The sequence below is a fragment of the Mchenga conophoros genome, linkage group LG13, assembly GCF_057382185.1.
Source record: "Mchenga conophoros isolate Kocher_MC1m ecotype Shallow Benthic linkage group LG13, M_conophoros_male_GT1.1, whole genome shotgun sequence".
Classification (NCBI taxonomy): domain Eukaryota; kingdom Metazoa; phylum Chordata; class Actinopteri; order Cichliformes; family Cichlidae; genus Mchenga; species Mchenga conophoros.
Genome location: NC_140538.1, coordinates 15,350,044 through 15,377,295, shown reverse-complemented (window position 1 = coordinate 15,377,295; position 27,252 = coordinate 15,350,044). Strand labels below are relative to the sequence as shown.

General features: G+C 39.8%; 3 protein-coding genes across 3 annotated transcripts; 1 reads left to right on the top strand and 2 right to left on the bottom strand.

Moving 5' to 3' along the window:
* Nucleotides 1-1,969: 1,969 nt before the first annotated feature.
* Nucleotides 1,970-5,502, bottom strand: LOC146561006 (polymeric immunoglobulin receptor-like). The gene is made up of 9 exons (XM_085243218.1): nt 5,296-5,502; nt 4,678-4,998; nt 4,160-4,459; nt 3,956-4,025; nt 3,740-3,834; nt 3,606-3,640; nt 3,445-3,501; nt 3,256-3,330; nt 1,970-3,081 (listed from the first exon to the last, which is right to left on the bottom strand). Exons 1-9 carry the CDS (start codon nt 5,402-5,404, stop codon nt 3,028-3,030), a joined length of 1,116 nt encoding a protein of 371 aa, XP_085099344.1. The 5' UTR covers nt 5,405-5,502; the 3' UTR covers nt 1,970-3,027.
* A 3,817-nt stretch (nt 5,503-9,319) lies between these two features.
* polh (polymerase (DNA directed), eta) lies at nt 9,320-14,170 on the top strand. Its single transcript, XM_085296669.1, has 10 exons — nt 9,320-9,635; nt 10,757-10,891; nt 11,076-11,308; nt 11,438-11,616; nt 11,697-11,800; nt 11,894-12,013; nt 12,257-12,380; nt 12,451-12,516; nt 12,652-12,824; nt 12,945-14,170. The coding sequence occupies exons 1-10, from the start codon at nt 9,499-9,501 to the stop codon at nt 13,885-13,887; spliced, it is 2,214 nt and encodes a 737-aa protein (XP_085152795.1). The 5' UTR covers nt 9,320-9,498; the 3' UTR covers nt 13,888-14,170.
* A 1,423-nt stretch (nt 14,171-15,593) lies between these two features.
* gtpbp2a (GTP binding protein 2a) lies at nt 15,594-26,879 on the bottom strand. The gene is made up of 12 exons (XM_085296670.1): nt 26,519-26,879; nt 25,519-25,545; nt 24,990-25,174; nt 24,770-24,878; nt 24,482-24,679; nt 24,079-24,253; nt 19,532-19,751; nt 19,267-19,402; nt 18,963-19,021; nt 18,693-18,864; nt 18,352-18,516; nt 15,594-17,567 (listed from the first exon to the last, which is right to left on the bottom strand). The coding sequence occupies exons 1-12, from the start codon at nt 26,711-26,713 to the stop codon at nt 17,406-17,408; spliced, it is 1,803 nt and encodes a 600-aa protein (XP_085152796.1). The 5' UTR covers nt 26,714-26,879; the 3' UTR covers nt 15,594-17,405.
* Between the last annotated feature and the right edge of the window lie 373 nt (nt 26,880-27,252).

Sequence of the window (27,252 nt, the reverse complement as noted above, 5' to 3'; positions counted from 1 at the left end):
AATCACTCTTCCTCCTATGTAAAACACACGAAAGTGAGCTGACAAAGGACCAGCCCCTCCCCTATCTTCACTGTGCGCTTATGCACGTTGTAGGAAAACTTTAGTTTGGAAGAAGTGGTGAAAAGGTGGAGCTTGAAAACTGAGAGAAAACAACAAAAAGCAAGCTAGTAATAGTGTGTCAAATTTACCGACTTGTTAGCTGTGGGGCTTTAGTACCAGTAACAACTCGTAACCAGGCCTCACAGTCTCAGGAGGCTACTGGTGGAGCACCAGCTGTAGATAAGTGAGGAAGAGACAAAGTAAAATTATAGAGTATAGATGGAGGAACATAAATAGGATATGAGAGATTCAAGGATTTGGGTTAAATAATTGGCTACTTTAACCATGAGCCACTGCTAACAGCTAAAGTGTAGCTTTAAATTTTGACGTTCTGCAATGCAACAAAGAAATAAATAACAGCAATTGTACCAAACTGATTAAAAACTGTCAAACAAAATGAAATGCATAGATATATGTATAATATATAGATATATGGCACACCGGCCATATTGACTTTTTGTCCCCGTCCAGCCCTGAGGGGACTGCACTACCAGAAGGCAACACTGCAGACCTTGAGAATAACTAAGGCTACATTCACACTGCAGATGAAAGTGCAGCATATCTGACTTTTTTGACCCTTTGTGACACATATCCGATCATGGTATGACAGTGTGAACAGTACAAATCCAATATTTTCAAATCCGACCTGGGCCACTTTCGTATGTGGTACTGAATCCGATACATATCTGATGTTTTAGACAGCGACTGCTGTTTGAATGGTCAAGTCGGATTAAATCCGTCTTTTACGTCACTGACACAAGACAGACGCCAATTATCAGCACCGAAGAAGCGCTGGAGAAGCGTCCGAGAAGACATCGTGAACGCTTCCTAGCCATCCCGTGTAGATGTTAGTGAAACTGTTGGGAAGACGCTGGAGAAACCTGAAGATTTTATTTGTACTGTATAATCTGCTGATTCTGACAGAAATCTGCAACTAGCCTTTGAAGCACCGCTCCTCTCTAAAACAGCAATAAGGATAATTATTAGGCCATATGTAAATAACAAAATAATTTTATAACTTAAAGCAAAATTGGAAAATGTAAAGTCTGAAAAAAGTCTTTATATTAAGGGCCATCAGTCAAACAATACTGTTTGGTCTGGGTCTAAACAGAGCGCGTTGTGTGTGACGTCTTCTTTTGCGCATGCGGGCCGCTTTGAGGGTTCACACTAGAGCGTGTTTGCTGTCAAATTTTATTTGTAGTGTGAACAAGCAGACAAAAAATTGAATTTGAGCATTAAGGCCTGCAGTGTGAACGTAGCCTGAGTACGGTGGAATCTCACAGGCAAATGGGAACCATGAAGATGTTACTAAGAAGGCCACAACCACCAAATACCTCCAGAGTGTAAGTCAAGTCCTGAGGACTCAGCTGAATGGAAAGAACAAATCCTGGGTTATTAATACCTACACCATGCTAGTCATCAAATACCCTGCTGGGTTAATAAGCTGGGCAAAGGAGAAGTTAGATGCCACTAACTCTGTCCTATGCATGGAGGGTTTTAGTCCCAAATATAGCACCCTCAGACTGTAGGCTAAGTGGAAGGAAGGAGGCTGAGGATGTGTGTGTCAGAACCGTGTCCAGGATGAAACAACAAATATCCATGATTGCATCAGGAAGATGGCCACAACTGTTCTAACTTACAGCTGATTCTGAAATGTCTAGGAAATTTAACAAAGTGACTTGTTGCAGTGGTGGCGTCCTATTACAATACCACTGCAGTACCGATTTAGTGAGCTCTTTAGAATGACTCATTACACACATATTTATGTTTAAAAAATGTACGTAAAGGCAGACTGCATGCTTAATCGTTCCAAATAGTATATCATTCCACTCTCATTCAACAAAGATGATAGAAGTCAGGATTAGCCATTATTGTTGATGCTTGCAATGCTTCTTTATTACAATAAAAAACAAGAATAATGTCACTGATCTCTATAAAAGAGCAAACAGATCAACGCTTCTTTGACTCCCTTTGCAAATATGCAGGAATATACTTTAGGAATATAGTTGATTGATTGATTGATTGATTGATTGATTGATTGGTAATTTATTTCAACATGTGAACAATATACAAGTACATTTAGAAAAGAAATAAGAGAGAAAAAAAATACTATACAAATTACATACAAAAAAACATTCTGATTAATTTACATGTTGAAAGGGAGTGGGAAGAAGTATACACTTATTTAATCCCACCCCTGTCCCATAAATTATCAGTGAATATTTAGTCAGCTTCCTTACTGATATAATTTGTAATAAAAATAGTGAACAGATTTCTGATATACTATATACTATAATATCACATCATGAATTTTTTGTTTGTTTGTTTTTAAATAGAGACATTCACTTAATTTAAATATTTTCCTTTTCTTTATAGATCGAGAAGATCATATTTTTATAACTCTTTTTGAACAGTTTTATGTTTGGACATGGACATATGCTTTAATTCCATATTCAGTTTGTTCCATAGTTTCACTCCTTGAACAGAAACACAAAAGCCTTTTCTTGTAGTACGTATCTTCATTGTTTTGAAGTTACAAAAACCCCTTAAATTATAACTTCCTTCTTTCAAAAAAAACATACTCTGAATATTACCTGGCAGTTCTTTATTTTTTGCTTTGAATAGAATTTGTGCTGTTTGGAATTTCACTATATCGTCAATTTTCAATATTTCAGACTGCAAAAATAGTGAGTTTGTATGTTCCCTATAACCTGCATTGTGGATGATTCGAATTGCTTTCTTTTGAAGAGTAAAAAGTGAATGTAATGTGGTTTTATAGTTAATGCCCCAGACCTCTGCACAATAGCTTAAGTATGGTGAAACCAGTGAACAGTAGAGAATATGAAGTGATGTTCTGTCGAATACCTGTTTTGTTAAACAACAGTTAAACGTGACAAAAAAGTTGCCAAGTTATAATATTTAAATATTTCAGTGGAGAGTAGCTAATGTGCTGTATGTAACTTCTGTGCCTTTTTCTTCACCCTGTTGGAGAACAGAAACAAAAATGACAGTTAGGGGGGGGAGGGGGGGGGGGGGGGGAGCAGAATGTGACCAAATTCCAAGTGACACACAAAATACCAGGACACCAACATTTTAAATGAAGGAAACACAGGAAGTGGGAAACAGGATGCGGTTGCTATCATGTTTAATATTTACCATTTTGATACTTTGATTCTTTATGGTCACAACCGAACTGTATGTGATTTCCCCATCACCTTCTGTAAATGACCCCTGGGAATGAACAAAAATAGAAAGCCAACACTTTACAGTTCCAACATGCTTTAAAAAAAAATGTCTACTTATATTCTTAAATATAAATGTTTAGCTGTGGTATGTTAGGGCTACCTCAGCTGTTTTTCTTCCCACATTTCTTACACTGGCGTATGTCACTTCCTCATCAATCTGTGTAGAATGAGCAAAATGTAATTTACAGAAAGACTTAACGCTGTCAGACTGGTGTCACACAGAACTCTTTGCATATAGACCTGTCACACAGGATCTCTTACCTTTGCTGTGGGAGTTGATTCTGCTTTTCTCAGCTCTAGTAAAAGATAACTGCTGTTACTGACCGTGTAACAATGCACAATATTCAAAACTTTAATTGCATTTTAAATGTTTCAATGATTTCAATAACACTTACTTTGTCTCATTATAAACCAGATAAGAAAAGCTACAATTACAACCACGACCAGCAGGCTCAGAGGAATGATGAGGATCTTTAGGTCAAACGGAACTCTGCAAAATGTATAATTTAGTTTAGCTTAACAAGGATCAATGACATGCATAAAGGAATTTTTGACAGTTTCCCTTACAAGAACAGTTCATTAAATACTGCACATAAAACTGAAAAACAAACCTTTCTTGTTTGTCTTCAAATGTGTGAATTGTTCCATTTCCAGTAACGTGAGCAACAGTAGAGGCAGTGGCTATAATTAAATATACATAAATAATTACTAGAGCACTATGACAATCATTATCCTAATATCTCTTAGAGTACTAACATTTAAAAATGGATAGAATTGATATATATGTGGAGTTTATGATAGCTTGCTGTACTCACTGGTGATTGGTTTCTCAGTAACAGTTAAATATACTGGTATCTGAATGTCCCCTTCAGCACACCAATACCAGCCACTGTCCTCTGACTGTAGTCCACTCATTGTCACTGTGAAAACATTTGGTTCGCTCATATAAGTGGTCACTGTTGTTCCATCTATGGATCCAGATGATCCTGTCACACAGTTCCTGCCCAGCCGGCACCACTTCATTTCTCCAGAGTAACTGTGGTGACATCTGATAGTTGTGCTTTCTCCAATATATCCTGTAATCCTCTGATGATTCACATGGAGACTGGGGGTCCCTTAAAGTTCACAAAAAATACAATACATACAAAAACCCTTCAAAATTCATTGGTAATTCAGACTTAAGATATCTTCTCTTATTGACGTTTAACAACAAATGAGAGCACATTCAGTCTTTTTTAGTAAAATAAAAACATATTTGTGTTTTTTTTTTGTTAGAAATCGTGACAAGAAATCCTGGAAACAATGTAAAATATGTACAAAGATGTGCACTTACCACTGGTAACTGACAGTTTAAAATATTTTCGATAATCTGCTCCATTATTAATCTCCACCACACACCAGTAGTCAGTGTTTTCATAGGCCAGCTGGTTTATAGTCACAGTGAAAATTTGCTGTTTTTTGTCATCAGAGATTGAATATTTTCCTGAAGGGTCTGCTGTGTTTGTTTTTACTACATCACTGCAGGAGTTCCAATAATATCCTTCACACAAGTACTTCACATGGTATTTGTATTGGGACTCATAGAGACATGGGATGGAGATAGATTTCCCAGTTTTCACTGAGACTTTACTGACTGTAGTTATGCTGTGAACTCCTGCAGAGAACAAATAAAGTATTACATTATTTCGTTTGCTTAAAAGGTTTTTTCTTTTTGGCTTATATTTTGTACATGAACAGAACAAATAAAGCACTTTAGTGGAATAATTCCATTGATCGGCTAGACGCTTTTAAAAATCTTCATTTTTCCTTATTAGATAATGTCTTCAAAAAACTCAATAAAATAAAAACAATTACAAGGCTATTACAAATATATTTTTGTTATTGGAACTTTTATAATCAGCATAAAAATTAATAAACAAGCTAAAGGACTTTAAAAGCCTCCCCCTCATACCTGTTAGTCCAGTCAACATATAAATAATCCTGGCATAGACAGCCATATCGATAAATGAACAGAAAAAACAGTGTGAGTGCCACTTCCTTTTTTTCATCCTTATATGCATCTGTCACTGCCGTTTCTGTTATTCTTCCTCATATGTAAATCAGTAATTTTACATAAGTTGGCTCACAAAATAAAGAGTGTATGTAGTAAACAGTAATACATCCAACATCTGTCAAGCTGGTGGCTTTTCAAAACCCATCATTCTTAGCAACATATAGAAAATTGAAAAAGAAAATAGAACAGAGAAAACTAAAATATAAAAATGTAGTCAAAACAGGAAAGTGAAAGGGTTTCATTGTGCAAATTAAATACTGTTCTACATTGTGCAAGGTCATCTTCTCTGAGCGGGTGTCAGTTCTTTGGTAACGTGAGTGACATTTCTGTGGTTTCTGACAACTTTTCCTGTTACTCTGACTCAGTGTCTGCTAAAGCCACAATGTGCTTCTCAGTGTCAAAATTTAAACCAAACAGTGCAGATGTGATTAAAGTGCACATTCTGAACTTTAATTCATAATCATTAACATACATTTTAGTTCCACCATATATCAATTACAACACTTGCCACCTCATTTTAGGGCACAACAGTGCTTGGGACAAAGTAATGGTAGGTACATGAATGCAGTCATGTTTAATACTTTGTTGCATATCCCTTGCATGCAGTGCCAGCTGTCATAGATGCTCACCACCTTTTTGATGTTTATCTATCAGGTGACTAACCTTTTGGGGCTTGAGAAAGTTTTGTGTTGCCTTAGCAGTAAGTTATCTTGTTGCAGGATGAAGAGTTATTCAATGAGTTTGCAGGCATTTACTGGAACATGAGCAGATGTTTCCATCTTCCTCAGAATTCATTCTGCAACTTCCATCAGCCATCAGCAGTTACATCATCAATGAAGATAAGTTAGTTAATACCTGTAGCAGCCATATATGCCAAAGCCATAAAATACTAAACTATAATGTTACGGGCCCCAGGAATGGTGCCACAATAACAAAGATGAAATCCCTGCTTGCTTAAGCGATTAAATGCCACTGTAAGTTTACAGTGAATTTACAGCAATATTCAACTGTATTTAAGGCAAACCACACTCTTATCTGGTTGAAATTAAAGTGGAAAACTGTACCTGTTCTGAATACTGAAATTGATCAAAAATAAACACACATCTTTTACAGCACACTGAACATGAAACTTACTTCTCTATACCGTGTGCAACTTCCATCTATTTCACAACTCATTAAGAGTCACATATTAAACAGCTTCATACTTTTGCAAAAACCTCAATTATACTTAAGCAATAAAACATGTTTGTATCAAAAACTTTATATAAAATAGTGTGCGGGAGTGCCAACCTTCATAATGAAAAGAAAACAAATCTATACGCATGACCTTCCTGCAAGACAATGCTCTGGGCGTAAACGACCCACAATACCAAAACATTACCGTGACGTTTCTGGTAGCGGCCTGCGCAGCCTGACCCCGCTGTCTCAGACTGACGGAGGTCCACGCGGGGCTGCTCGTACTGTTACAAATACAGTCATGCTTCTTTACAACTTAGCATGGAGATGAAACCTTGCTTTTTTTTTGTGTGTGTCCCGTTTGGATCTTTAGCCATAAGAATTGTTGTCTTAAGGCCAACAAAGAAGCCAAGCGGATTTATTTTACCAAGTGGATCATCATGGCCTTGCCATATTGGTCCATTTGATTGACCTTTATTATAATTATGAATTTATTTTATTTTCAGTTGCTACAAACGGGACAGACATGACTGGGGGATAGGACAGGGAGAAAGAATGAAAGAAAGAGAGGGAGAGAAAGAAAACCAAAGGGGAGAAAAGAAGGTGAGAAGGGGGGGAAGAAAGAAAAAAAAACAAACAAACAAACAAAAAGAAACAAAACACCTGGGTCACCTGTATGGAGAAAAAAAACAGAAGAGAAAGCAAACAACAAAGAGCAACGTAATAAAAAAAACGGCACCATCACAATAAACTAGCTAGCAGTAGATATCAGTAGATACTAAATAATAAACGATATTGTGCAGCACGCAAGATAGACTGCGCACAATGTGCTTTGAGGCAGCAGCCAAGAAAGCTGTAGTCCGCGTCTGTGAATACCCGTGTGTACACCTGTGTGCATACCTGTGTGGATCAGCATGCTTGCATTCCAAAGGTTTCTCCATGTAATGATCTGCTAGGGAGTGTGCACAGCCCCGTCCTCCAGGGTATGAAGCAGGTATGGAGGAGATCAGAACTCCAGACATCCAGAGGCCCCCAGAACACAAGAGACCAAGGAAGACCAACAGAGGGGCAGCCACGCCACTGTCCCAGTAAGAGCTGAGGAGAGTCCCAGATGAGGGCTCACTCAGCAGCCGCGGAGCAGAAGCCAGGGGGAGTTGCAGTGACGCGCCCGTGAGCTCCGCCGGCAGCCAGCTGTGCCTGAGTGACCGAGCCCCAGGCCGAGAGGCCGGGGACACCCCACCTCCGAAGTGGCCCGAGCGAGCCCCAGGCTCCAGGCCCCGATAAGCGGCCGCCAAGGAGTGAGCCGGTGTGTACCCGGACGCCCACCCCCAGACACAAAGAACCACCAACGCACCGACACCTGAGGGAGTCCGCCACTGGCAGGGGAAGTGGCGGTGGGTGGAGATAGGCCTCAAAACCTTGGAGGGCCTGAGATGTCCCCGGAGAGGTGGCGTCTGATACCCAACCTGACATATAGACACAGACATACAGGCACACACAGACACAAACATCCATTCCCACCCTCATGCTCTCATATGCACTTACTCCACACTCAACCAACGTGGAGACAGACATAAAGAGACGCTGTACACATGATCACACTCCCCAAGCGTACTCTACGAACTGGGTCTAGGTACCCTTGCCCCTGGAGGGGGGAACTGCACCCAGACCCAGGTGGTGTTACCCTTTTCCCTGCGGTGGGGAGAGGCAGACCGCCCCGACTCCGCAGCAGCAGGGAGGCCCCACACTCCAGACCGCAGTCGGACGGCCAACTTCTCCTCCTAGCCCCCCCCCCCCGCTCCAGCAGGCCGCAGAGAACGGGGGTGAGAGAAGACTCCAAACCTCCCTCCACCCACTCATTGTAGTGTTGATGCATGTGTGTTCTAAGGTGCATTTAAAACCCAGGAGGGCATGGAGCTACCTGCCAGAGAGCAGCAGGTAAGCGCATAGTCCCTCCTGCTAGCCCTCAATGTCTACGTGTATTCAAAATTGAGAGGTGGGCAACGACGCCAGGGGTGAGGTGTACACCCTGATGGTAATTTGGACTCCGTATATCGTGCCCACCCCCAAGATCCTATATGTATGTGTAATGAGAGTGTGAGTAATGTGAATGTCTAAGTTGTGGGAAGTAGCATTTCAAGTGGGAGAAACGTTTTTTTACTTATCCAATTGACTTTTTCAGTCTCAGGTGACCGCTAGTTTCCCCAACCTTATAAACAGTAGATTTGCATAATGACTGACGAAACGATGTGAGGTCAGTTTCATGCTGTTTTTAATATGCTACTTCAGCTGAAACTGAAGTAGTAATTCGGATGAGTGACGAAAACGTTTCTCCCACAGAACACAATTTACTTTTTGGGATTTTCATTTGGAGTAATCAGGAAATGAAGGCAGATGATCCGATGTGATGGTCACTAAAGGGAGAAGGCGAAAAAGGAAGACTTCAGCTTTTAAAATATTTCAGAATGACACTATTAATATATTGCATTTTCCATATTTTGCAAGTGTCACTAACTATCACCAAATGCCCTTCCGCCCTTAATATATTATGGATGCCCTTGTATACAGCCCCACAGTGTTTCTTGTAACTTATACATTGTGTATATAGTGTTTTTATATTGTTGTTTTGAATCTGGTCACTTTCTTGCACCTTTGTGGTCTTGGTAGCTAATTTCGATGTGCAGGCAACTGTAGAATGACATAAGTTCTGGTTTTTTTCAGTGATGACGATATTACCAAGGGACTTCTTCGTCGACTGTTGATGACGTATTTATGTAACCCTCGAAATGCAAAGCGATCGATGTGTATTTTGGCGGTCCGTTCAAGTCCACCGAACTTTCAGTTCTGATGACAGCTGTGAATTAACAGCCCCGCCAAGAAGCGGACACATATCTTAGCACCACCGACAGATTTTCATCGTTAATAATGGAGTACGGGAAGGAGAGGGTGGTGGCGTTGGTAGACATGGACTGCTTTTACGTGCAGGTGGAGCAGAGGCTGAATCCAGCTCTGAGGAATACTCCCTGTGTGGTGGCCCAGTACAAGACGTGGAAAGGAGGCAGGTGAGTTTCTGACACAGAGATACCGTTTTTGTGATCGACGCAATTGAAACACCTAGCCGTGACACAAAACCTGGGTCTGTGGGTGACTTAGGTTCCTAAAGCTAAAGTTACGAAAGTTTTCTTTTTCTGGTGTGCCTTACGTACATCCTGTTCGTATTCGTGTAAATCGAGTTAAAAGGTTGATGAAAAAGCCAAAGGTTGCTCTAATGGACTGATATCTGGTGACTGTGGAGGTCATTCGAGTGCAGTGAACTCACTGGCATGTTCAAGGAACCAGTTTGAGATGATTTGAGGTTTGTGACGTGGTGTGTTATCCTGCTGGAAGCACCCATCAGAACATGGTTATACTGTAGTCATAAAGGGATGGACATGGTAGGCCGTGCTGTTTAAACGATGCTCAGTTTGTACTAAGGGGCACAAACTCTGCTAAAAAAACCACAACATTACACCACCACCACCAACCTGAATCACATCAGACCAGGCAACACTGTCCTATTAGTCATTTCTTGTCTAATTTTGGTGAGCCCATGTGAACTGTAGCTTTAGTTTCCTGTTTTTTAGCTGACAGAAGTGGCACCTGCTGTGGTCTTACGTGGCTGTAGCCCATCTGCTTCAAGGTTCATCGTTTTTTGTGTTTAAAAATGTTGTTTTTTTTGCATAACTTAGTTGAGTGGTTATTTGAATTTGAGTTCCTGTTGCCTTCCTATCAGCGTGAAGCCATTTTCTTTGACCTCTTAGTTGCACAAGGCACTTTCACCCAGAAAACTGCAGCTTTATTTTCTCTTTTTTCAGACCATTCTCTGTAAACCATATAGTTGGTGTTAGGGGAGAAAATGCCAGTAGAGCAGCAGATTTTGAAATAATGAAATACTCTGTAAAACAGAATGTTGACTAGATTACAGAGAATTTAAACATTCCCCTCTCTCTTTGTAACCCACTGGTGAATTCGTTCCCACGACTGCGTGTGTTCAGTTGCATTGACCATTTGAATTGATGTCTCTGTGTTGGCAACTCACCCGCCCTCATGTCCCACAAATAACCGCTTAGACATCCTTCTAAAATGTTTTCACACTTTATGATTTTTTTTTTGTGATCTTTGACTAAATGTTATTGTTTCTTAGTATTATAGCTGTGAGCTACGAGGCCAGGGCTCATGGTGTCACCAGGAACATGTGGGTGGATGATGCAAAAAAACTGTGCCCAGACCTCCAGGTGGCACGAGTGCGTGAGTCTCATGGCAAGGCTGACTTGACAAAGTAAGTGCTGCTGCTGATGTACATCCCCAGAGACTTCCTCTTTTTAATTGGATCAACATTAAATCTTTGGATCAACACTCGATCAACATTGTCTTTAATTAAATTTACGATTATTTTTTGAATTGTCTTAAATCCTTATGGCCAAAGCTGTACTGCAAATATCTTCTTTCTGTCCCCTTTGTAGTTACAGAGAGGCGAGTGTGGAGGTGATTGAGGTCATGTCTCGCTTTGCTGTGATTGAGAGAGCTAGCATTGATGAGGCCTACATGGATTTGACTGCTGCTGTCCAGCAGCGACTGAAAAATATGACTGACAAACAAATCGAAACTTCACTCTTGAGAACTACCTACATCCAGGGGTACCCACAAAGTTCACCTGCAGCTGAAGACTCTGCAGAGGACACTGTGTTGGATAAAGGTAGGCTGTAAGCTAACTTCAGTTACCCAATGAGTTGTTTCTGCAGTTGACACAGAAAGCTGTCGAAGAATAACAGCTAAAAAACTCTGGCAGGCTTTATCCTCCTAACAACATCATGTTTGTGCTCAGAGGAACAGCGATCCAGAGGTCTCCAGCAGTGGCTGGAATCTTTAACGTTCCCGTCAGTGGGTGAGCAGAACTCTGCAGAACTGCAGCTAACTGTTGGAGCACTGATTGTTGAGGAAATGAGAGCAGCTGTGGAGAAACACACAGGTTTCAGTTGTTCTGCAGGAATATCACACAATAAGGTAGGATAAACTCCTATTTAATAGTCTCAGACCGGTAACTGTGTTTGCAGAGATAATCATTTACCGCTCACCTTTCCAAGGTATTGGCTAAACTAGCCTGTGGTCTGAACAAGCCCAACAGACAAACTGTTCTTCCTCTGGACTCTGTGACAGAACTTTTCAGCAGTCTCCCCATTGGCAAGATGTAAGTTTAGTTATGTCATCGCTTACATTGACAGAGTGGCAGCAAAAACTTAAAATTAAACCCTGTCCTCTTGTATTATTTATTTCCCTGCAGCCGTAACCTGGGGGGTAAGCTGGGAACTTCAATCACAGAAACTCTGGGAATAGAGAACATGGGCGATCTCACTCGCTTCTCTAAGGCTCAGTTGGAGCAGCACTTTGGAGAAAAAACAGGGTGAGAGAGCCAGAAATGCCTTCAAACACTATCATTTTGATAATGGTGACATAACTTGCTTAAGAAAGTAATCACATGGTGTTATTAAAATAATAACAAGTAGTTTTGCACTTTTAAACTTCCTTAAACATTTCTGAACTTCTGTACTTGAACTTCTGCTTCAGAAAAGAAACTTTGTAATTTTGGAAACCCTTCTGCACTACAGGGACGTTAAACTTTATCCTGCTTCCTTGTTTAATGTAGTCAGTGGCTGTACGACTTGTGCCGGGGGATTGATTTTGAAGCTGTGAAACCAAGACAGCTTCCAAAGTCCATTGGCTGCAGTAAAAACTTTCCTGGGAAGACATCGCTGGCTACTAAAGAGCAGGTAGAGCCAATGTTTCTGTGCTCTTTCAGTGTGTTCCACAAGCATTTTTAAAGTATTTGTATTTGTGCAGGTACAGTACTGGCTTCATCAACTGGCTCTTGAGTTAGAGGAGAGGCTGACCAAGGACAGAGAAGTGGTAAGACACAATACTTGGTTGTGTAATTTAGTTCTTTTCCCTCATTGAACCATATTTTTTTCAGTTGGGTTTCACATTAGTGCCAAATCCCGTAAATGCAACTATTTTCAGCTCAGTTCCTTTAATTTCTTATAGAACGGTCGTGTGGCTAAAATGCTGACAGTTGGTGTACGTCAGCTTGGCGACAAGAGGATGAGCAGCTTCTCTAGATGTTGTGCTTTAGTGCGCTACGAGGCGACCAAAATATCCAGCGACACCTTTGCCATTATCAAGAGTCTGAACACAGCAGGAAACCATCAGGCTGCATGGTAATTAGAACAGGATACTGCAGAGGGTTTAAAGTAATTTGCCAAAGGGATGTTCTGTGATTTTTATTTATTTATTTTTTTAAATTTTTTAATTTAAACTGTCTTCCATCATGTCCCCAGGACTCCACCCCTCAGCATGTTATACCTCTCAGCTAGTAAATTCAGCGATGTTTCATCAGCGGGGGGGATCGCTGGCTTTCTTTCCAGTGATAGCACTTCAACGCAGCCACCCCGTGAACCAAAAAATGTCTCCCCGTGTAAACAAACCGGCTCCATCCAGTCCTTTTTTCAAAAGGCAGTTGAGAAACAAAAACAGAAGGTTAGAAAGGAGGATGATGATGATGATGATGAAGAGGATTCTGGTACACACAGCAATGAAGGTCTCCCAGCTTCCTCGCTTCACAATACTTCTGTTTCTGTTAGTCAGTTGAAGTCAGACGCTGTCTGTCCTGCTTCCTCTTTTACACCTGTTTCTCAGTCCAAAATTGGTTCATCCAGCCCCCACCCAGGCATTTCCTCTTTCTTTCACAAGAAGACCATTGAAAAAAGCCTCCAGGTTTCAGGGTCAGCACTGAACAAGCCTGAAAACGGACAAATGCCAGGTCCCGTTGATGAGGAAGACACCAAAGACGTTGTTGTGGCATCAGGCTTGGAGTCAAAACTTAGCTCAGAGAATGCATCTCATGAGTCGGCAAGTGAGGAGTTAAGGAATGAACTGGACATTAATGTGGAGTCAAATCACCCTCCTCCCACTGTGGCCAGTGAAGATCTGATGAGCTGTGAACGCTGTGGTCAGGAGGTGTTAGCGTGGGAAATGCCAGAACACAATGACTATCATTTTGCTCTGGACCTCCAGCAGTCCTTCTCTTCAGGCACATCAACCATCACTTCCTCTTCTTCTTCCGGTACCGCTATGAATCCTCTCAGAGCAGCAGCAGCAGACACAGCCCACTCCTCTCGGGGCAAGACTAAAACAAGAGGCCAGTTGGGACCAGCACCAAAAAGACCCCGCTCCCAAAGTGCAAGCACGGGCACTCTGGATTCATTCTTCAAGAAAAACTGAAGATCTAATGCAGAACCGCAGTTTTAAATTAAACTCAAACGTAGTTCTGATTATGTACGTTTTAAAAAATGTTTGTTTACAAAGCCATATCCTAAACAGTACATTAAGACTTTTCTGCTTTCAATGTTGAAGTTGGGTGATGATAACAATGTGTATAAAAAAAAAATCAAAAAATCTTATTTATTTGATTTATTTAATTTACTTTTTAATGATAAATAAAAAGACAATATTATTAAGAGACATTTTTTTTAAAGCAGAGTGTATTAAAGATTCTTTTTACTCATCCTAGTAACATGCAGTATGCTGTAGTACTTTGACTTACCAGCAGATGACACTAGTTAGTTGAATGTAGAGCAGAAATCCTCACTCGATCAACAGTATGAAGTGTTCTAGTAAGAAAGAGAGAGGGGCACATGATTGTGATTTGTAAGACAAGGTAGTATTTGAAATACTCTTGGTGTCAATGAGTTTTCCAAACACAACTAAGTACATTTACATAGAAGACTCAGATTCACATAGGAAACCACACACCCTTGTGAGCAAGCCTTTTAGGTTTCTATAAGAACAAATGTGACAAAAGTAGCCCTGAACTTGTCATCCTTTATCACAAGGATATTGCTAACTTCACAAATGTAAATTTATATTGCCATGGCCGAGCTCACAGCCTACATCATGGACTGGTACAAGATGAGCTGATAACTCATAAAATAATGTAGCGGAGGGCAGATTGAAATGTTATAAAAGATCAATCAGGTCAATAATGTAGCAGCTCCTCTGGCTCAAAATCCATTACAATTCACAGGTTATTGCCTGTGAAATGACACATCTGACCCGGAGCAGAATTTGGTTGAAGATCTATTAGATGATTATTGTGTCTGAGTTATTGTAAAATCTGAACAATAGCCTCAGAGGAAGGATTATTGTTCAGTATGGACAGATGCCTGACTGTGACATAAGCTCATTGGCCCTTCAGCTGGATGAGCTAATAAGTATCAGCTGGATTAATTGAATTAAAGCAAAGGGTGTGTGTGATTTTGGTGTCACTGTAAAAAACAAAACAAAAAACCCCCAATAAACAAATATTTCCATAATAACTTTTAATGATATTATAATTCAAGCAATGTTTAAGGCTTTGGCTCACAATGGAGGCCATTTCCACTCGTTAAGTCTAATCAGCCCAAATCAGGTGAGTAATATAAAGTGTTATAAAAAAAAAAAGTAAAAACATAAATACACTAAGTGTGTGGTAGTTCATGGTTCTGTGTGTCTGTGGTTGTCCAGGTAGGGAGCTGACGTATAACGTCAGAGGGCCTGTCAGTTGCCAAATTACAGTTTTTGTATTATTGTATTAGAATTTTTTTTTCCTGTTGCAGCTTTAATGGCATAAATTACAGACAGCCCAATGGCTTGTTCAACCTTTGACATGATTGCCACTCCAAAGAGTGCAATTGCAGCATAAATAGATGAGTCATCCTCTTCATGTTTTCTGCAGTGGTGAACTTATTGTCCTGTAGAGCAATTGACAGACCTGAATGGCTAAATTATGCTTGCACTTTCTTGCATCAGCTGGAGAGCAGGATAGGAGGAGCCAAACCAGGGGAAAAAAAACTATTGTGAAGGAAGTCATGATCTATTCACATAGGATATATCGTTTAAAACACTGCAATGTCACATTTTACTTTGAAAAAACACTGTTAAACAGCTGCTAAAGTGACAATAAAACTTTTATTCATGTACATCATAATACACGAATTGGATCTGTACATAAATATTGCATTTCACCCAGAAAATGATCAAAATACACGTTGAATTAAAAGGAAAACTGACTTCAAAGGATTTCAAAAGAGTGAAAATAAGCTGGTGTTAAGAAGAAGACTGAAAAATCTTTGAATGAATTGTAAAATCCAGAACTACTACAAATCTATAAAAATCTTCCGAGATGCGGTAAAACAAATTTTAACACCTGAACTCTTTATAAATGCTATAAAATATTTTGGTTGAAATGCATTCTTAGCTTACCTGTCTTTGCTTGCACACACACACACACACACACACTGTGCATCAATGATGTCGGTGCAAAAAAACAATACAAACTTTGAATGCGCGTATAAGTCACGTCAACATGCAATAGAAAGACAGATGGTGAGGCCAACAGCAGGCGTGAACAGAGCAGTAATTAACGTTCACTTATTACATTTTTTTCCTCTAAATATCAAAAGTTTTCCAATAGCACCAACTTCATTTTTTTTACTAAGTTATAAAACAATGGGCTGTAATGGAAGGCTTCTTGAATAGGAGTTCCATTAGGCACTATGCTAAACCCCTTCGAGTTTGTGACATCAGTAACTTAAGTGAAGAGTACATCAAGTACCTTTAACATAATTGCTCTTAAATAAAGCTGCATCAGTAGGCAGTTCCACATACTAATGTGTAATCACACGCATCGCTTTGGGAGAATCTGGAGTATCTGTTTTTCATCAGTTCTCCTTTCGACCCAAATTAGCAACAACGTCCCACTGGAGTCGTTCTGTGAAAGTGGAATGCTGTCTAATACAATATCTACACTGACCTGAGTAACTAAAGCACTTGAAAGACAGGCAGCAAGATCATTATCATCTTACCGCCCTATTGTGAGGCAGTACTTGTGAATTAAAGAAAAAATAGTTCTCACTGATAAATGTGACAGTTAAAAAGTGATTGCCAATGTGAGTTATCCTGGCAGACTGACATACAAACTGGGCCATGTTCTAGCTTTTCATACCACACAATGCTCTCCGTTATCTTCATAAAAGTGATGAAACAACAAAGCTCAACGCAAGATAATGAAGCTTCTGACCTGCTCACACAGCAGTTACTATGACAAGGAGATGATTTAAGAGCATATAAAAGTTTGTAATTGTCAGTCAGGCACTTTGCACAGACACTGCGCTGTGAGGCGGTGACACTTGCGCCTTGTGTTACACTGGTGTGAAATCATTCCATACCTGCAACTGTTGAGTTTATAAAAACAGTTACCTGGCACGGGTATATCATCGCTGGCGTTTATACCTCAGTGCAAATATGCATGTGAGCATATTGTTGAAGTATGTATTAACAGTGCATTTAGGTGTAAACTGTGTGAGCAGCACCTCGTTGTAAAGGCCAGAATGCAGTTTTCAAAGTTTCCAAAGCGAACTTTGGTAGATGATGCTTGGTCATTGTGTTGTAGATATGGATGAAAGGTTTCTCATCAGTACCAAGAAAAGCAACACTTTTTAAGCCTCAACAACACAAAGCAGATGGAAAATATCAGCAGGTACTGAAAAGGCTCTAAGGAACAAAATGTAAGAAGGTGACAAAGCTTTGGAACATGGTGAGACAACAGAATCGCGCAAAAAGGCTTTTACTGTGAAGGGAACTTGGCAGCGTGGCCTTTGGAGAAAGCAGGAGGTGGTTTTTAAAGCACTCTGTTTTGAGGTGGGACGGTGTTTGGTTCTGTGGTTGCCTGAAGAATGTTAGGGCTCTTCCTCATCTCGTCTTTAGGATGGCTGGTACTCGACGATGGGAAGCAGCTTGGTGACGTGCCCGATACCTTTGGTTACCCCCTCTCTGAAGAGAATCTTTGCTCCCACCTTCAGATATTCTGGATGCTTGATGAACTTGAAGAGAACCACCGCTTTCTCTCCCGTCCTCAGCTCCTCCTGTTGTACAGTGGTGTAGCACGAGAACAGGAATCAAACAAAGGCAGGATTATTAATGAGATAGGTGATCTGGGCCAAATACAGCAGCAGAGGCTTTAGTGGCACTAAATTAGAAATTAACCTGTGGGCTGTTCTTTTAAATGAAAGATGAGTGTTTCTGTGTATATATAATTGCACTTTTAAACTTGCAGATTTAATTTTAAAATCAATCAGTGGAATAGTGACACCAAGATTAAGATTAAAGGGCACACACTCAACAAACAAATAAAATAGCTCTGTAGTGCCAATAGAGTCCTTAAAAAAATCCCAGAAAGGATTTGTTATAATTCTGGATTGTATCAAAATTCTTGGTTTCTCTTGTTTTGAATCACTGCTGTATCATTTCAGAGCAGACACTAAACAGAATAGTTTTTTGGATTCCTGCTTTGAAAGACTGATAATGTGAGAAAACCAAGATACACCTACCCAGAGCCTTTCACATCTTTAAGTACTCTTGTAGCTGGCAATAGATTGCTTGTAGCTAGCAGAAGGAAGTACTTCTGTTGTAAAAGAGAGGAGCAACTGTGCTCACCATGAAAGAAATGGATTATGTTCTACACGACAAATCTGAACACCCATCTGAGGATTTAACTCCATTGGTCACCAGCCATTACACACTGTTAATAAACCACGTAGCCTGTGACAAACATGGATTTATTGATGAGTGTGTCTCCTGCCTTGAAAACACCATTTTTTCACTTTCTCTGTGTTAATGAGAGCATTTTAGCTCAGCGGATGGACCAACCTTGCCATACACTGCTTCCACTGTTGCAGTTTGTCTCACATTGCCAATGTGCACAGTAACCTGGAAGCCCTTGTGGAAGGTCTTGGCATGGAAAAGCAGGACAATCTCAGCCTCAAACATCCAGCAGATGGTAGGATCCATCTCTGGGCTCACCATCACCATGCCCTGTAAGTGGAAAACATATGGATGGTGTACATACATAGTTCAGATTTGTATGAAAATAATGATTTCAAATTCCAAGTTTCTTTTACTGCAATTTACATTAACCAATAGATAGATATATTATACTTTTAATGTGATTAACTAATAAAACACTAATTTAGACAAGCTCTGAGTCTGACCTTGCGCAATAATGAGCGGTCAAAGTTGCCCAGAGCAAGTGTAGCAGCCTGGCCCGCCCTGAGCACCCTGCATGCCGAGCGGTTCCTTTGGATGCTGCCTACGGTCAACTGGTGGAACTGACCCGAGTCTGTGGGCCCTACTACAAGATGATCCCCTTCACGGCAAATACCACTGTAAGACCAGAGAGAATAGCGAGTCAGAGGGATTTCTGGGTTAAAAACAAAGAACCCACTTAACCTGTAATGAAACAATAATTTCAACATACTGACCTGTATAGAGTACCTCCAACCACTGTCCCCACCTCTGGAACTGTGTAGATCTCATCCACCTGCAATGATGCACATGGCTGTCATTCAGATCAAAATAATCTGTGTATTTACACTGTGCATTTGGAAGACAGTAGCTCACAGCCAGAAGATCATTTTGCACGGACAGACAAACTTTATTTCATTTTAATGTTGTGGAGTCTGTAACTTACAATATAAAGCGCCTTAAGGCGACAGTTGCTGGAAACTAACGCTCTATAAATAAAATCGAATTGAATTGAACTGAATTGAATTATTTCAGACTGACCTGAAACTCTGTTAGCTGCTGCATTAGTTCCTCCTGCTCCTTGCTGTTGCTCAGAGGAGGGATGATGTTAAAGAAAACTTTAAGCAAATCTAGACTCTCTCCAGAAACACTGGACAAGGTGAAGATTGGCGTGATGCTGAGAGAGAGTTTCAGGAAAAAATAAAAATGATTACTTTCCAGTTTTTGTTTACAGTATTTATTATAGAAGGAGTGCAAACTTTACTGCATGTTATTAAATGGAAAACTGCACTTGTGTGTTTCATACCTTGGTGACTGTGCAAACTGCTGTGCTGCTGTGACAGCATCATCTGTACTGCTTACAACCATGGGCACCTTGTTGCAGCCTGGTTGCTTCAAGACACGCTCCAACTGCCGCACTGTGCGCTCAACAGTGGCCCGTGTGCAGAGGTCCACTTTACTGATAACAATGAAGATGGGAACCTTCAGTGCCATGGCAAGGCCAAGATGCTCCCGTGTGGTACCAGCTGGAAAAGAATGAGAAGGAGAGGAAGAAAGAAAGAGGATTTACCTGGGATTTTGCATTGCTTATATCTTGCCTACTACTTGTTCACCAAAAATAGCTTTCACAAGCAAGCAGACAAAGGCAATGTTTATTTAATGTCATGTTTTCAGAAGGGATGAAGTCTTCCTAAACACACGTAAATACTATTGCCTAAGCTAAATCCAACCTATAAACCTCCAACTGTTGACTCGGTAATCCAAATAAGACTTTGCAAGAAATTTAAAAAGATACGCCAATTCAAACAGGGGATTTATTCTTTGTACAAACACAACAGCTGCCCTCTGAGTCTCAAACACCTATTGCTTAGCATAAGAGTGCTTATCTACAAACCCAGACTTAATGCAAATCAAAGACTATATACACGAAGGGTTATATAGCACATACCACAATAAAAGACTTTTATGTCATTAGAGAAACAGTTTGAGGATAGGACTGATTCAAAGTATTCAAACATATACTGTAACTATGTCTCTGATGTTTCCACGAGTGCCAAATAGTAGCTCTTCTAAACAAAGTGACTTCTCATGTTCTCTTAATTTTGGTCTCAAGAAGATTCACATTTCAGAAAAACACAAACTGAGTTTTGAAAAAAAAATTGAGGTGAGGTAAATGTGTCACAGTGCAGTAAAAAGTAAAGCATAACTAAATGATGCAAAAAGATTACTCACCCTTTGGCTTCTTAGCTTAAAAGTTACAACCCAAGAGAAGCCCTATGCATTACACGGATCCATTACGCTGTTTCATAATTAAAGCTGTAGTTCTTGGGTTGCAGACGGCATGTCCCTTCCTATCTACATTCTTGACCCCATTTTCCCTGCACGTCCTATTTTAGAACAGACACCCACATAAACACAGTAACGCCTACGCTGCATTAATAAGGGTTATTTAAGTATAAACAAATATACACTTAGGAACTTAATTTATCCATGCCCTTTTTATGAAAAAAATGCATTGTACTTTAATGTGTTTTTAATTATTTTGCTAAAAATCAGAAATAAATGTATTATCCTGTTGTTACAAATTATTTAAATTACCTTTATTTTTACTGAGTGTAGTTATTCGTTTGATGCTGACAGTGTTATTAGTTATTTACTCAAAGATAGACAAACCATTGCAGAACAGTGTAAATAAACAAGGAGTACAGATAGGACTTTCTGAAGCATTTAATTATACTCTGACTGTGCCCAATAAACCCTTTAGTATTTTTTAATATTTAATAATCAGTTATGTTTTTGCGTTAGCACTAAAACTAACTGCTTATGAAATTGCAGTATTTCAATTTAATACTGTTTAGAAATAAACAGCCTCGGAAAATAACACAGACTTATTTTGGCATGGAATCAGTCAACTCATATAATCAAAATAAGCTTAAATAGCAGTTCAACCCTGGAAGAAAACACAAATCCCATCAGGGTTGTGTCAGGAAAGGAATCCAACATAAAAACACTGCCAAATCAAACAGGCAGAGCTAACTGCTGTGGCAACCCCTTGTGAATAATAAGAGCAGCTAAAAATATATATTTTTTTAATTGGCTCTGTAATGTCATGGTTTTCATATCGGCCTAAAAGTGAAAGATCTCTTGTTCGCTCCCAGGAAGTGACACAAAGCCCTTTGGGGCTGTGTCGGGAAATCTGGGATAAAATCTACCAAATGAAAAACGCGAAACAACCCCTTGTGAGTAAGGGAGAAGCCAAAAGTACAGCCATGCATTAACAGCAGATGCATATAGCTCATCCAATAACTCCAACCGGATGTGAGCTACAGCACTTAATGACTAACATCTCAAAGGCTCAGGTTTCCTATACAGGCTTTAGTGCCACTTGCGAAACGTAAACAAAACTACAGCTTTCTTAATAATAATATATTACTTTGGTGTATTGCATAGAGGACTGTTTCCAGATGGTCTCTTGCCTTGAGCAAAGGGTTCTTATCTGTGTTCACTGATACACACTGAAATGCTGTGTGTCACAATGGGTGAATGGTCTAAGGGTGTGCCACCTGGTATTGTTGGTGTAAATCCCAAACGGCTTTGTAGTGCAACACTTATTCATATTTATATTTTCAGCTCTAACAGCAAACATAATCAAACAGTATGTTTTCAAATGTAAAACAGAAAGCTGTTTAGGCTGACCAACGAGTCTCGGAGGCTCAGGTTTCCAAGTAGGTCCTTCCTGGATACAAGCTTCCTGCACTCAATGTCAGCTAATGCTATCATGAAAATGTTGGGGTTGAGCACATTATACAATAACACATTACCTATAAATAGAACAAGATGTGAAACATAATACTGAAGTAAGGTTTAGTGATTTCATTTTTACAGAAGAATAAAAATACAGGAAGAACTTGGGTAAAGCTGGACTGTGAAGATCCGATTTGCATCACAACAATATGCAAATCAGCATGTTTCTTTTGCCTCTGGAAGAGTGTAGCACCTGATCAACTTATCTGAATTCTCTTCTTATCTTTGGTTATATGGTAAAAACACATGTCAAGCCTTAACCCCACTGAAAAGGCCAAATGCTTGCAAGATTTGAGAAAACCTCTTGTGACTGTCAAGTGCAATGCTGAAATACACACTAGCTTTGCAAGAGCGCAGCACTATCCCCAGTGGGTCAAAGTACTCTGCCCTGAAATTATGATATCTGAGATATTTTGGGACTTACACTGCCAAGCAAAGATGAAGGTTGGTTTATTGCATAACCTCAGCTATCACATGTCAGCAAAGTGCCAAGCCATAACTGTGCACTACAGTGTGGGGGTATGGTGTACACAAACATGGGCTATCTCTCAACCAGAACAGCAAACTGCATTACTATCTTGCACAACAACAGTTACATTTGAATAGAACTTGGAGAAAATTTAATCGTTCACTTAACCTTGGAGATCCTTAAAAAAGACATCCACCTTGGTCCCTAATGGACATAAATGTCCATTCCCCAAAAAGTGCAATAAAAATCTTATGTATTAATATTTTTTTCCACTTTAAATTGGTCAGTCTTTTAAAACTACTTCTCCCTGAAATATTCATATAAAGTTTTAATTATATTTTCGTTGTTTTTACCCTTTAAATCCCAGTTGTATTACACGAGCGCCCTGTTTTTTTTAGCCCAAAAAACAAAAAAACTAAATATTTTCCAAAAAAAACATTTGAAGTAATATTTGATTGTTATTATAATTAGGCCTTTAGATGGTCCAAAGATTGGCACCAAAATTCATTTTGACCTGCCATTATTTTTTTTGCAGGAGCACATTAAAAAAAAAAATGCATCCACCTTTAAGCCTATGTCCATTCCCCAAAATGTGCAATAAAAATATTAAATATTAATTTTTTTTTCACTTTAAATTGGTCAGTCTTTTAAAACTACTTCTCCTTGAAATATTCATGTCAAGTTTTAATTACATTTCGCGGATTTTAACCCTTTATATCCCGGTTTCGTCACATGAGCGCACTGCTTTTTTTGCCCCAAAAAACATAAAACTTGAATATTTTCCAAAAAAAACATTTGAGGTAATATTCAATTGTTATTATAATTAGGCCTTTGGATGGACTAAAGATTGGCACCAACATTCATTTCGATCGCCTTTTATTTTTTTTTTCAGGACCAGAAAATGGTCTCCAGGCGGCAAATGCTCCTCCTCTAGGCCGAAATAAGTGCATCTTGCCGGGGTAAGTCGCGACGATTACCGGGGCACGATCACCGGGGACCCCTTTTTCCAGCACACACGCCCGATACCACGTGACAACAAATACGTCATTTCCTGTTGACTAAAAAAAAAATGCACCCTCTCATGGTCCTAGGGACCAAAAAATGGTCCCGCCCGATCAGCGGGCGAAGCCGCTGCTGCACGCCGGAGATGAGGCTTCATTTCCGGCAGGTCTGTCCAAGCAGCCCGCTGTTTTCCAGCAGAGGTCAAATGTGAAGCAAGGGCGCCACCCGGTGGACAAATAAAAAAATTACAACTCTAAGGCCTGTAGTCCAAAACGAAACCTAAGCTGGAAACCTGACGATCCCTTTGACCGTAATTTTTCTGGCGTGAAAAATAGCGTTTATAATGGGTTTCAATGTGGACATTTTTGTCCAAAGGGACTAAGGTGGATGCATTTCTGTAGCTTAGCCATTTTAGGCTAATTCAATGAATTTACACCACAATTATAAAATATAATTAAAAAGAAAATTCTTTGACAAATTTGGCTATATTCCACTCAACACAGTGAAAATGGTTTAAAATTAAAAATGCAAAAGACAATAAATGTCCCTAAGGACCTCTGAGGGTTTTTAATACTCACCAATTCCAGTATTCGCACTGACCACAAGCATTGCAAAATCTGGACAATAACTGGTGAGGCCAAAGATGGTGGTTTTCAAGTACTTGTGGTGACCCGCCAGATCAATGAATGTGATCATTTTAGAGGCACTCTCACAAATCTCCTCTGCTGTCCGAGACTCGCTGTAATTCACAACCTAAAAAAAGAAAACAAACAAACAAACAAAATTAGCTATCAGTTACTAACATTTCATGCAGATGGAGTAGTTTAATATATATCAGAATAGGAATCTGTAGTAAAACATCCAAAATTGTAAAAATTATGATATAATGGATGTATTTACTCTTTGCTACTTATCACAACTGATGTAAAAGTACATAAATAAGGTGTAATATATATTATTTTATAGAGGACGTTTTCTCACCTCTCCTTTGCTGTTAAAGCCAAGAATCTCAAAGCTAATGCTCGAAGTACGTCCAGTCTGAATCTCATGTAGATGTCTGAAAAGGTTGAGCCTCGCTCTTCCCCGTCCATTGTCCAGCTCACCTTGTGTCAAAACACCCAAAAGAGTGGACTTGCCCGAGTCCACATTGCCCAGTACGGCTACTCGTAGGTCTAAGAACTAAGGAGAAAAACACAACACCAAAATGACTTAAAAATGCCCAAGAATTTAAACATCCAGAGATATCCATGTGCAGGTAGCCACACTAACCTGCTGGTCATCTGGCACTTTGCGAATGAGAACTTCAGCAATCTTACGAGGCACATCAGAGTCACAGTCCACCTCTCGCTCTCTTAAAATTGTGATGTCCGCTCCAACTCTGTCACGAAAAACAAACGTAAGTACAGTTCTTTGTGTTTTGGTAGATGAGGTAAACTACAACAGCAGAATAACTATCAGTCAGTAAACGGAATAAAAATACTGGACTTACTTCTCTGCAAGCCGATGGAGCGTTTTTAGTGAAGCCCTCATTTCCTCCTCTGATAGTCCCACCAGCATGCCATTGTCCTCGACACCTATTTGATAGACAGCTTCACCTCGGCCCTCCTGCAGTCGCCATTTCATTTGTGTTGCTAAGTGCTCAAAGCGGTATTGTGTGGGGTTCACTAGCTTGAGCTATTCAAGAAAAGAAATTACTAATTAGTACTCAACACTATTTTGGACATAAACAAATGATTACTGTGGGACCAAGGCAATAAAAAAGCTCTATATTGACAAGAAGCGGCTGTCCTGATACTACAAATGCTCTAGTAACTAGAGATTAACTTAATCCACAGTGGTGTTATATTTCAATGGAAAGACTGCCCCTATATATTCACACATACTGCATACTGATAAATTTCCAATAACATCCACATCACAAGAATTGATCCATATATAAATCAGTTTTATGGTGTTATGTAAAGCATTTTAGCTCTATGAACAAAACAAAGACTTTGCGTCACAGCTAATTTGCTTACCTTGTACTCTATATTTCCCTCTTCAGCCTAAGAGACAGGGAGTAAAACAAAGAGAGACAGAAAAGAAACAACAGCTGTAAAACTGTAAGGAAGACAACAGACTATTGATTTGTTTAAAGAGAAAAAGAAAAGCAGTTTGACTGAATGTGCAGTCAGTGTTCTCTATGAATAGGCAGTCACTGAGAGCTATACAAACAGGCTAACCGCTTGCTTAGCCTTACACAGCGACTTAATATGTTATTACACATTACATACACATGCTTAAAAGTCAAAATCAATACATTTAAGGTAAACCAAGTCGCGAAAATATCTGTCATGTAATCACTTATGACAGGGGACCTAGTTATATTCAGTGATCAGCTGACAGCAATTTTATACTGGGCAGCTTATGATCAGTAAAGGTTAAAGAACAGTTTAGGATTAAGTGTCACGTTTAAAAAACGCAGCTGGTGGGTAATGACAACACACGGAGGTCACTGTACAATAAATAAATAAATAAATACATGTAAAAAAAAAAAGTTTTGTGTAGTAACACAGTCCTTGGCTGAGTGAATGTCAGACACTCACAGTATCACTATCTAGAGGTCGGCTGGCTGAGCTATGCACCCGCCCCCTATTTACAAACACAGCTGATCTTCTTTTGCTAGCTAGCAAAATACTTGCATTTTTTTAATCAAAAAACTTTCAATTAACATACGTTAGGCCTATTTCTGCAAAACTACTGTAAATAGAAAGTCGTAAGCCAACAGCAAACGCAAAACTTCTACGCTTGAAATGGTACCATTCATTTTCTTTGTACCGACTAGCTACGTGTCACTGCAGGTTCAAAGACAAGTCAATAGTGGGGAAGCTAACCCTCAAAACAGGAAATACAATGACAAACCTACGAGTAGCGTTACAACAGACAAAAATCCATTTGCTTACTCTTAGTGACAGGCTTTCCAGTGCCCGGGAAATATTAACTCGAAATAGCTAATTGTGCGCGTATTTTTAGCCTTACCTCTGGAGGTAGATACGGGGTGTTATTGCTTGGTTTGAAGTTGCGGGATAATCGAGCTTTTGCTTTCTTGTTCTTTGCAGAGGATTTTTTGGGGGCTACCCCATAGCCATTCGCAGGCTTGCCGCTGGACACACCACCAGATCCAGAGCTGTGTCCGTTTCCTGAGCCAAATAACTCCGATACCCGCGCATCCATCGGCTACTTTGGGACCTAACTTGTTAGCTTACAACTACTTAGACAGATTCTGACGCTATATAAATAATATATACCTCGGGCCAGGCATTGGGGTGGTTGTAATTACCCCGATAATGGCAGTGTGCAGCCCCCAAAATAAAAAATAAAGCAATACCCTCCCCCCAAACTCCGCGAACTGAACAATAACAGCACCGGCCGAGACTACGGCTTTGAGTTTACAGTATGCCTACGTCACAGCCAAATGCCAATGGTGCGTTTGTTTTAAATAACTGCGTAGCGCGAGGGAGAGGTTCATTTTGTTTTCCTATTTACTCATATTGCATGTCAGTTTAAACCCCACCCGCCTACATCTAGATGTAAACATACTCGGTTTTCAGTGGTTTGCATCAGATGAAGGAAATAAGTGCGTAATGTCCAGCTTGTTTACAAAGTTGATGACATCTAAAATATGTCACCAGTTTAATTATAAGGAATGTGACCTGCATGCCAACGCCCTTGAGGCTTTATTACCTCAGGTTTTGTATCTGTATGGTATTTCT